The following is a 12,060-nucleotide window of genomic DNA, read 5'->3' on the forward strand; positions in this document are numbered from 1 at the left end:
TAATATTATTTGAGATCTTTCAACCGTCAAAAAAAAAGAAAGTGTCCCTTCAATTAAATAGTTTTTAGGGTTCCGTACCCAAAGGATCAAAACGGGACCCTATTACTAAGACTTCGCTGTCTGTCTGTCTGTCTGTCTGTCTGTCACCAGGCCGTAACTGTCATCATGAACCGTGATAGCTAAACAGTTGAAATTTTCACAGATGATGTATTTCTGTTGCCGCTATACAAATACTAAAAACAGAATAATATAAATATTTAAGTGGGGCTCCCATACAACAAACGTGATTTTTTAGCCGTTTTTTTGCGTAATGGTACGGAACCCTTCGTGCGCGAGTCCGAATCGCACTTGGCCGGTTTTTTGATATTGTCAAGGAGCGAAGTCGGTGGAGGTAGAAGTGGCGCTGATTGTCACAAACACACGTAATCTTATGGAATGTCACACATTAATGCTAGCGGCAGCCGTTTGAACTAATTTTATTCCATAACATTTAACATAGAAAAGCCCACAAAAAGAGGGCAGCACTACTCGTGCACCTAACCATAGAGTAACTTATACTAGAGCGGTACTGTCATAGTAAATTTTGTAACCCCAGTAAATTCACTGCCATCTGTCGACACACTTTAAACCTAAAAATGAAGATTTATAAAAATACGATAGAATGTATTTAAATATAGATAAATGATTTTTTTTATTTGCATTAATTATTTTTATGATTTTGACCCATGTTCTTTCACTGATATGCGTTAAAATTGTTAAATAACAAACGAAACCGTCAACGCCATCTATACGACTGTAGGCCAAAACTAGTAGCGCCCTCTGAACGAGAATCAAATTTTCTTGATTTTCGAGGCACGTTTTTTCCTTAGACTGTATCCATCTATTACGGAGTTATATCTATCTTTGACCTAACGAATTAAAGTAATGGAAGATAACATTTTTCATCTTTTTAGGATTACGCGAAGGCCTGCACCACATGCAGCGTTAAAATAGCGCAGAAGGACAACAAGGAGGGTAAGTCGCCAATTTTATTTTTCTAACAAGAGAACGTAAATACCTATAATTTGATTTTTGCTGCGAAAACTACAAATCAAGAAAATGAATTGCTATAATTAAAATTACAAGCGTAGCGAGAAAAAAGAGTTAAATTCAGGCTACGCTGAATTTACACCGGCTTGGTAGTAAAAACTACCTACAGTAGATAGATGCCATATGGTATTCGGACACAGGGCCTGATTTATCCACAGGCTAATAAGGCTAAAGCCTAGGGCGCAAGGACCAAGGGGGCGCGGCGGCGGCTCCGAGTTGAGACAGGGGGGGGGGGATATACATAGTCAGCCTAGGGCGGTCAGAACTCGTAAGTCAGGCCCTGTTCGTACATGAGAATTTTCTGTTTCTTAATAGGAAAGCTGGGAACATTATCCCTACCAAATATCAAGGCTCTTCTTGTTAACACAATAAATAACGTTACCGTCTAAAAAACAGGAAATTATGTCCCATTCAAAGTATCGCGCCGATCCTCTAAATATTTGACAAAGACGGAGACCGTTAAATATTTGCATTCGCACTTGGCGTGGAGATTTAGCGTGGACGAAGTATTCTTTAACGACCATCGTTGAGCATTTTACTAAACGCACCTATTTTAAGCAGAATCCGAACCAGAGGGCGACAAGGAAAGCAGCAGCGACACAGAGGCTCAGCTGAGGCAGCGCGTGCGAGACTTAGAGCTAGAGCTAGCGCAAGTCAAGCTGGCTTTAGTCGAGGCTCAGTGCAGCAATCAGGCGAGTAGCTTTAATATACCTGCACTACACATCCAACACATAGAAAGCGCGTCAATTCTGCAGGCATCCTACAGACAGGAGAATCCTTTTACCAGAAATTCAGAAGCTCAGCTAAGGCAGCGCGTGCGAGACCTAGAGCTAGAGCTGGCGCAAGTCAAACTAGCTTTAGTCGAGGCTCAGTGCAGCAATCAGGCGAGTAGCTTTAATATACCTGCACTACACATCCAACACATAGAAAGCGCGTCAATTCTGCAGGCATCCTACAGACAGGAGAATCCTTTTACCAGAAATTCAGAAGCTCAGCTAAGGCAGCGCGTGCGAGACCTAGAGCTAGAGCTGGCGCAAGTCAAACTAGCTTTAGTCGAGGCTCAGTGCAGCAATCAGGCGAGTAGCTTTAATATACTTATGCATTTCAACACATAGAAAGCGCGACAATTCTGCAGAGTCGTCCTAAAGACAGGAGAATCCCTTTAATCGTCTTTACCAGAAATTCAGAAGCTTTGCTGAGGCAGCGCGTGCGAGACTGAGCTAGAGCTGGCGCAAGTCAAGCTGGCTTTAGTCGAGGCGCAGTGCAGCATTTAGGCGAGGAGCTTTAATATACCTACACATTCCAACACAGAACACACATAGAAAGCGCGTCGATTCTGCAGTCATCCTACAGACAGGAGAATCCCTTTACCAGAAATTCAGTAGCTCAGCTAAGGCAGCGCGTGCGAGACTTAGAGCTAGAGCTTGCCCAAGTCAAGCTAGCTTTAGTCGAGGCGCAGTGCAGCAACCAGGTAAGATAGATCTAGAGACGCTTGGTCTAACGACCGGTCTGGCCTATTGGATAGTGACCCTGCCTGTGAAGCCGATGGTCCTGGGTTCGAATCCCGGTAAGGGCATTTATTTGTGTGATGAACACAGATATTTGTTCCTGAGTCTTGGGTGTTTTCTATGTATTTGTGTAGGTATATTAAATATATCGTTGTCTGAGTACCCATAACACAAGCCTTCTTGTGCTTACTGTGGGACTTGTCAATGTGTAAGAATGTCCTATAAAGTATTATTTATCGCTTTACCGGCATCCTGAATATGAAGAGAGGGCTCTACTTCCAAGGACGTACTTTCAAAAATACCACAAAAAGGAAACTAGATCTTATGATTGTTATTAGATAGAATGTCAGCTGTGGCAGCGCGTGCGAGAGGTAGAGCTAGTCGAAGCTCAGTGCAGCAACCAGGTGAGTAGCAGCTTCAAAATGTGAACTTAATTCACTAGTTTTCAAAATGACCACCACATTATCTTCGGCGCGGCCGTTGGAAAAAGGAACGATGAAGCAGCACTGAGCACCATCGCGGCAGGGATGTTCTTAATCATGCACCGACAGGGGCGCCAATAAGGGATATTACTGCAATGTTCTGTCACCAGAGTGCAGCACAAGCCTATTTAGTAAACCATAGAGTAACTTATACATACTGTACCTTTTCTGACAAGTTTTCAGAGATAATAAAATATGGTATTGATGCATCAAGGCGGTTTGTTTACAGAGGACCTACCGGGAAACGCGAATCAGAAATTTCGCTATCTGCCTCTTTATCGCTCGAATATGTAAGAGTGACAGAGATGTTAGATAATGAAATTTCGATTTTCTTGTTTCGCGATAGTCCCTCAGATTGTGGTAGCGGCGCCCCCTACGCAGAGTTTTGCGTAATATTCCCTATTAAAACGGTTGGGCACCAGCTCAAGGTTCAAAATCAACAGCTTAATTATCAATCATTATTCACACTTATTATCTACCTACTAATATTATAAATGCGAAAGTAACTCTCCTGTCTGTCGGTTACCTTTTCACACTTCAACCGTAGAACCGATTTAAACGAATTGTAGTAGGGAGATATTTTGAGGCCTGGGAAAGGACATAGGATAGTTTTATTCAATCATCATCATCATCATTCCACGCTGACGAAGTCGCGGGCAGAAGCTAGTGTTGCATAAATCTATTCCGGTACATATCTTCAGTCAAACTCTCAAATGATTTCAGTGATATTTTAGACTTGTATTATATCCTTTTTTTAAGCCTATATGAGTGTCAAAGGCCTCTCCCCTGTTTCTCCATAACTCTCGATTTTGTGCTTCCTCCGACCAGATGTAAAGGAAGGTGTCAAAGTTGTCTCTCGCCATCTTCTCGTCCTACCCCGCCCACGCTTCTATACCGGCATCCACTTGGTGGCTACGTTAGTAAACCTATCCGGATGCGATAGACGTGGCCGGCCCAGTCCCATTTGAGCCTGGCGTTTTTTTTTGCCAACATCAGCAATGCCGGTTTTGGAGGCGGTGGGTCCTTTTAACACCTAAAATGCCTTAAGTGACAGTGGATATGTTTCCAAATCTCAGATGTATTCAAAAATCCCTTATAATTTCTATACAAAAGCCTACCAGTTCCATTGCTATTGGTCTAATCTGGTATATCTTAAACATTTCCAGGAGCTAAGCCACCAGCTGAACACGGCCCTCAACGAGGTGCAGTCCGCCATGAACCAGAAGCAAACCGTCGCTCCCTGGCTCGTGCGCACGCTCGGTAAGAACGCCTATAGATACCGCAGTAAAAAGAAACGTGAGAAAAAATACAACTATTTGGAGTGCGCTCTCATAGCTGTAGCGCTGTTCGGTTGGGACATGCCGGCTATCTTCGCGTACGTCACGTTTATTGTTTATGAACTTTGTTTTTAGAACAATAACGAGAAAAGGTTACGTAGCTCGAACGCGCGCCCTCGGTATGAACAACCATACATACAGCAGTAGGAACAAAACTGAAAGTATAATTATTTGGAGTGCGTTTGGTTGGGTCATGCCAGCCGGCTTGTGTCTCGTTTATTGTATAAGTATGAGATATTTTTTTAAATAATTGCGACAATTTTGCATCGTATTTTCACGGAAACGTACGAACTTGTCTTGCTATTTCAGTCAGTCTCGGTACAAAAAGTACTGAGGTTGACTGAAGTAGCATGACAAATACGAACGGTTCCGAGAAAATACGATGGAAAACAATAACCTATGCATTAAATATGTACTTCAAAATGGCGCTCATAGTTATGTTCAAACAATAACAAAGAGAAAGTACTACTGAGTGCGTGCTCAAAGGACTTCGGTTAGGAGTTTCGTTTAGAACAATTTCGAGAAATGTTTTTTTTCTTTTGTCAAGTGAGATGCGTCACTGGTGGTTCGTTCCTATTGAGTTGTGATTTTATAACAATCGGATAATAGTAAATCATATGAATGTTAGGCACTTTTTAAATCATTTCAAACATTGACAACCTATTGCTTCCTTCTTTTGTTTTGAATTCAGACTATATATATTGACGACCAATAAGTAAGTGTTGTGCACTAGAAATTTACCTTAACAAATTTTTATATATTTTTCAAGCAGGGTATTAAATTAATAGTAATAGAGTTTGTTAAGTATTTTAGGTAAAAAGCAATGGTAAAGGTAAAGAGATAGCAGAATACGAAAATATGAAGAGGTGAGGACTACAAGTTAGTAAAAATATCCTATATACTATATTGATCGCTATATGGGGTAGACCGCCCATTATCGATCACTTTCAAAATAGCTTGCAGTTTTTAGGGTTCCGTATCCAAAGGGTAAAAACGGGACCCTATTACTAAAACTCCGCTGTCCGTCTGTCCGTCACCAGGCTGTATCTCATGAACCATGATAGCTGGACCGTTGAAATTTTCACAGATGATGTATTTCTATTGCCGCTATAACAACAAATACTAAAAACAGAATAAAATTAATATTTAAGTGGGGCTCCCATACAACAGACGTGATTATTTTGCCGTTTTATGCTTAATGGTACGGAACCCTTCGTGCGCGAGTCCGACTCGCACTTGGCCGGTTTTTATTTTATATAAAGAACCGTAAAATGTACCTACTTTGCTCCCCACTGGGTAATTGTGCTACAACAATTATCATATACGAAAATTATATCACAACCTCATTTAAGTTTTACAATATGATAGTAGAGTAGTGGTATATTTTAAACATACTTAAAGGCACATTTTACGGTAACTTAACGTGAGCGTGAGAGTATTTTGTAGGCATTTCACCCGACCCGGACCCGGGTATGTCCTTAAACTACGTCCGGACCCGGGTATGTCCTTAAACTACGTCCAAAAGAGAGGTATGGGCAATGTGAGTGTCATCTCGCTTTGTGTGGTAGGGCACAGCACAGCGGATGTCATTCCAGATCTAGAACAGAGCCCGACTGGGGAAGTACCTCCACCTTACAGAAAACCGCAGCCAAATAACACTAGACCCTAATCATAGTGTTGTGTTCCTGCCGGTGAGTAAGGTTGCCAGAGCTCGAGGGAGAGGAGTGTTAGGGTCGGCAACGCGCATGTAACTCCTCTGGAGTTGCAGGCGTACATAGGCTACGGAGAATGCTTACCATCAGGCCGACCGTATGCTTGTTTGCCACCGACGTAGTATAAAAAAACAGAAGCAATGTAGTTTATCTGAAGAAGAATACTCGTAGTTTATAGTAAGATAAGGTTTTATCTATGGTTAAGCGTTAAATTAATACACTGCCAGGCTAGCACATGATTGGCGCGAGAGTATCTCGCTGCGACATAGACTACCCGTCCCCTTTTAATTCATACAGTTAGTAAAAGACGGGTAGTCTATCTCGCGGCGAGATACTGTCGCGTCAATCATGTGCTCGGCCTACAGGTGTGTACAGGATGACTTTTCAAATGTAAGCAAACTAATAATTTTGGAATAGTTCTCAGTAACAATATTAATTGAAAAAAACGCATAATATGAATCTGGTACTTAACTTATAAGCGTATTTGGTGGGTAAAAGTTAATATTTATTGCGGAATTAACGAGACAATGTATTAATTTTTACTAACCTGTATTTACTATTTGGTAGCGTCTGAATCTTTGCTCAGTTAATTTAAGTATTATTTTTTTAGAAAAATCTATCAATGTAACGCTTATACACGGTGTTTCATGTAACAGGAGCAATAAATTAAACTGGAGGTTGTACGCCTCAAACTGACCAACATTTGTTCAGCAACTTTTTAAAATTATGAAATTTTTATATTATACCTTTTTCATACTAATTAAACATTATTTTCAATGTACGTTGCCATCTTCTGTGTGTTTGACGTTGCTTGTCACCCTTTAAACATAACAAATTTTGCAATAAATTGCGTCTTAGAATAAACTTTAAAGTGTAATGAAAATCAAAACACAAGTTAATTTTAATAGTTGCTGAACAAATGTTGGTCAGTTTGAGGTGTACAGCCTACAGCTTAATTTAATGCTCCTGTTACAGGAAACACCCGGTATAACTAACTACTAAGCGCTACATTGAGAATTTTGCGCCTGTCAGGTGTCAGGCAAATTAAATTTTTCGTTTTTAAGTTATAGGTAAATATCAGTATTGTCACAGTTTCATATGCACAAAGCTAAAATGGAAATATATTCAATAACACTTATAATAAAGACCAAGCACGCTGCGTTGTATCGTAGAGAATAACAGAGGGATACTATCATAGTAAATTTTGTAGTCACAGTAAATTTACTGCCATCTATCGACACACGATTAATATAAAAATAAAAAAAATCATATATATGGATAAATGATTTTGTATTTGTATTTATTATTTTTAAATGATTTTGACCCATGTTTTTCCACTGATATGTGTTCAAATTCAAACAAACGAAGCCGTCATCGCCTTTTAGCCGAGAATAGGCCAAAGGTTGGTATTGGTGGTAGCGCCATCTGTGCCAGAATCAAACTTTCTTAATTTCCGAGGCACGTTCTTTCCTTAGAATTTAATCTTATACCAAAGATAGATATAACTCCGTAATAGATGGATACAGTCTAAGGAACAAACGTGCCTCGAAAATCACGAAATTTTGATTCTCGACCAGGGGGCGCCACTAGTTTTGGCCTACTCTCGTATAGAGGGCGTTGACGGTTTCATTTGTTATTTATAATTTTAACGCATATCCGTTAAAGAACGGGTCAAAATCATATAAAAATAATCAATGCAAATAAAAAAATCATTTATCCATATTTAAATACATTTTAACGTATTTTTATACGTCTTCATTTTTAGTTTTAAAGTATGTCGTTAGATGGCAGTGAATTTACAGTGGTTACAAAATGTACTATGACAGTACCGCTCTATCTTACTATCGGATTCTCATCAGTGCTTGGAGGACATAACCATACGACCATGGAGACTATATAAAGGAGCCAAATCTCTATATATGAAAAGTGTCCATTAAAAAACAGTAATTAGGCGGCGCCACTATACACCGAAATACTACCAAAAACAACCTACGTAACTTGGTCGGGTTATTTGTTGCCTTATATGGTTCATGTTATACTCATGTCCCAGAGCCTAACTAGCGCCACCGGAGAGATTAGGAACTATTATTTAAAGCTGAAAGCGGTCACTTTTGCAACAATTCTGCCAGAACTATTATTTAAAGCTGAAAGCGGTCACTTTTGCAACAATTCTGCCATAAGAGATTGGCATCCTTTCTATACCATCCATACATACGACGCCATGGATTCTCTGTAATTTTCTGTACAAAACAGTCTGCCGATTTTTGCGGGGGAGGGCTCGTCAAATGTATACGTAACATAAAAATAGTCATGTCAGATAAACGTCCGTCCATACAATGTGTTGGTCATAGTTTACACAGAGGGGAACGCCTGTTAACCAGTGTGATAACCGAGTAATTTACTAAGATTTATTATTTTAACCTTCAACGCCGTGTCATACACAAAAGCTGTCACTCGGACGCCACGCCACCGAAGTGTCAAAACTAAAATTGAACTTTATCCGAATGCACGTAGGTCTATGTTGCTCTGTGGTCTGTGACGGATTAATCAGTCTTTAGCGTTGGACCTACGCTGCCGATATATCTGTCATTGGCGTCCAAAAGGTTAACGTATTCTTATAACGGTGGTGTTGGTGGTTGTGACGGAGTGTGGGGTAAATAAATAATAAATAGCGTGGAACTGGATATATAATTTAATTACTTACTATATTTATAATCTAATGCTGTAACATGACTCGAAAATAAGCAGTTGGTAAGTATTAGCAATTAAGATGTTAACTTTAGGTTATATCATAGAGTAACTTATACTAGAGCGGTACTGTCATAGTAAATTTTGTAACCCCAGTAAATTCACTGCCATCTGTCGACACACTTTAAAACTAAAAATGAAGATTTATTAAAATACGATAGAATGTATTTAAATATAGATAAATGAATTTTTTTATTTGCATTAATTATTTTTATGATTTTGACCCATGATCTTTCATTGATATGCGTTAAAATTGTTAAATAACAAACGAACCCGTCAACGCCATCTATACGACTGTAGGCCAAAACTAGTAGCGCCCTCTGAACGAGAATCAAATTTTCTAGATTTTCGAGGCACGTTTTTTCCTTAGACTGTATCCATCTATTACGGAGTTATATCTATCTTTGGTTATATGATAAGGGTGTTAGGTAAAGGTTGTATTGACCAAGATGGGACACTGACAACACCGATTGTCGAGTGTAGCGAAGATGGAGAGGAAGATGTGTAAAAATCACCCCGTCGCCAGACAAAAAAAATCAAAGAATGAAGGACTTTGGAGCATATTACCTGGAACCAAAGGAATACAAAGCACTACCCATGAGCTCCATCATCCGGCATCCGGCAAATGGAGATGTCGAATGAGTGCATACTAGATCATTCTGAAAGGGGTAGCTCAAAAGATCCCGATGGGTTGAAGTGTATCCGGAAGGGCACCCGAAATCATAAGATAAGATAGGTTAGGTAAAGATGAAGAAGATTGTCATAATGACATTTAGTATTTTGAGGAACGAATTGGATAATAACGGGTGTTGCCGATACTGCGGCGATTTAAACTTTGAAACACGTCTTAATAAATTTGTACTCTCAGGTGACTTACCCCGTTAGTCCGTAGTCCTCTTCTATTATTCCATAACTTAATATTCTAGCGGAAGTTTAATATTCTTCGATAAGCGGCGGCGGAATCAATATAATATATGCGGTTTCTATTATTTTTTAATAACTTAGGTTATTAGTGTTATTACATTTTCTTTGTTTGTATGAATGGTTAAAATGAATTAAAGTAAAAAATAACAAATTTTAAACTTAAAGGGATAAAAAAAGATTAAAAAATGAAAAATGTTTATTGGTAATTTACAAGTAGTTTACAGCATGGGATGGGATCTTCTTTTAAGTATTAGATATACTTGTGACAGAAAACCCAGGTCTTCCGTAATCGCTAGGGTATAAACCAAAATGTTTGTGTTTTTAAATCTAGTATTTAACACTTAAATCTAAAACTAAATACTTATTTTATACTAAAAAGTAGTAGCAGGATGTTACAATAATTACATTTTTATCTATATATAAATTACTTCACTAAGAATTCCTAATTATGTATTTAGAGCCTGAATGGTGCGTGCGTGTGTGTGTGTGTGTGTGTGGATGTGTGTGTGTGTGTGTGTGTGTGTGTGTGTGTGTGGATGTGTTTGTGCGTGGATGTGTGTGTGTGTGTGTGTGTGTGTGTGTGTGTGTGTGTGTGTGTGTGTGTGTGTGTGTGTGTGTGTGTGTGTGTGTGTGTGTGTGTGTGAGTGCGTGCGTGCGTGTGTGTGAAGGTACGTGTGTAAGTAAAAACTTGAATGCAATAAGTATGTTAATTAAATAGGTTAAGTTATAATTATTATTTAGTTGTGGTTAACTATGTAGTATAGGTAAGTAACGCCTCAGTATTTTCATAGGTTTGTGAAAGAAGACCGCATTCTTTGTACAATTCAGTAGTCGGATGCCTGTACGGCTCCGAAAGCATGACTTTAATGAGACATCTTTGTGCTCTTTCGACTTCTATAAATTTAGTTTTAATGCTGCTGCTGCACTTTATTTCAATCTGTATTGGCTTTTTTTAAATTACAATGTATAGTTTTGGCTGTGACTTTTTGCATATTTTCATTTTTGTTTGGTTAGAAATCTCAATTTTACCAAAACAAAATATCCACTCATTAAGGCTGATTGAACGGTTCCTAAATGCATGTTCCTATTCGACCAGAAGATATGTTATATTATCTAGAAACCAGCTAACCTTTATTTTTGTGACTATTCTAAGTGGAAATTAGGATTTAAGTATAATAATAATGTTTATTATACTGTTAGCATAGGGTTTTATGTTCCTGTTTTTAAAATATGAAACTAGGCTTGTACGAGTATGACACCAGTTATTACCCCCGACGAAAAAAGAGGGGTGTTTTATGTTTGACGCCAATGTCTGTCTGTGGCATCGTGGCTCTCAAACGGATGGACTGATTTCGATGAAATTTTTTTTCACGTGAGACCGAGTTTCCTTGCTTGGGTTCTTAGCTATGTTTGATAAATATCGATCCCGCAGTTTGGAGAGTATCGAATATCAGCTCTTTTCTAAAGTGATGAAAGTTATTTTTGTTATTAAATGAATTTTTTTGGCATAATGCGTAAGGTATTTTTGATTTTTTAATTTAATAGTTAATATGTAGGTATTATATAATGTACGGAACGTAGCGAGCAGTGCCTAGCTAAGTAAATTATTAGAATTACAGTAGAATCCGCTTATTATGACATCGAAGGGAAGTGACAAACACGTCATACTATGCGGATGTCATAATAAAGCATAGTTAATTAACTTCTTATTTCTGTAATTTTTTTCAAATTAATATCATATTCCTTTGTGAGAGATGAGTTTCATTAACCTTGTGCCGATTACCAATTGTCACCGAGAATCAAAACTAAAACAACTTAAACGTCACGCGCGCACCAAACGTTCTTGCAGGCGCGGCCACGAAAACCAGCGAATGTATGTATAACCGGACACCGTTTTATGAAAATTGCAATTATAGGTCTTATTAAGCGATTTGTTACTATAAGCGAAATCATTTTATATGAAAACCAAACTTCGCACAATAATTACGTCGTAGTAAGCGGTTGGTCAGTATAAGCGGAGTTATAAGAAACGGATTCCACTATATTTGTTTTTCACCTGAGGTTTTAAGGGTTTTTTATTAACACTTTCAGCGCCAAGCGCCCCATTTCCAGTATAAAATCACCTAGCGTGTTCTTGGTAGCGAAAGTGTTAAGGTTATTAAATGATAGAGTAAAGTTGTAAGTAGTTCCTATTTTATATTCATTATATGTTTGAAATAAATGTAATAAAACCAATTAATGTGTGCGATAATTATGCAAT

General features: G+C 38.6%; 1 protein-coding gene across 1 annotated transcript in view; it reads left to right on the forward strand.

Annotated features, from left to right (window-relative positions):
• LOC134753792 (uncharacterized) overlaps window positions 1-12,060 on the forward strand; it is a 102,678-nt gene that overhangs the window by 80,978 nt on the left and 9,640 nt on the right. Inside the window, exons 37-40 of the mRNA XM_063689733.1 lie at window positions 954-1,014; window positions 1,651-2,165; window positions 2,432-2,560; window positions 4,246-4,339. Coding sequence (XP_063545803.1) covers window positions 954-1,014; window positions 1,651-2,165; window positions 2,432-2,560; window positions 4,246-4,339 — 799 coding nt within the window. The remainder of the gene's footprint in view (window positions 1-953; window positions 1,015-1,650; window positions 2,166-2,431; window positions 2,561-4,245; window positions 4,340-12,060) is intronic.

Source organism: Cydia strobilella, chromosome Z (assembly GCF_947568885.1).
Source record: "Cydia strobilella chromosome Z, ilCydStro3.1, whole genome shotgun sequence".
Lineage (NCBI taxonomy): Eukaryota > Metazoa > Arthropoda > Insecta > Lepidoptera > Tortricidae > Cydia > Cydia strobilella.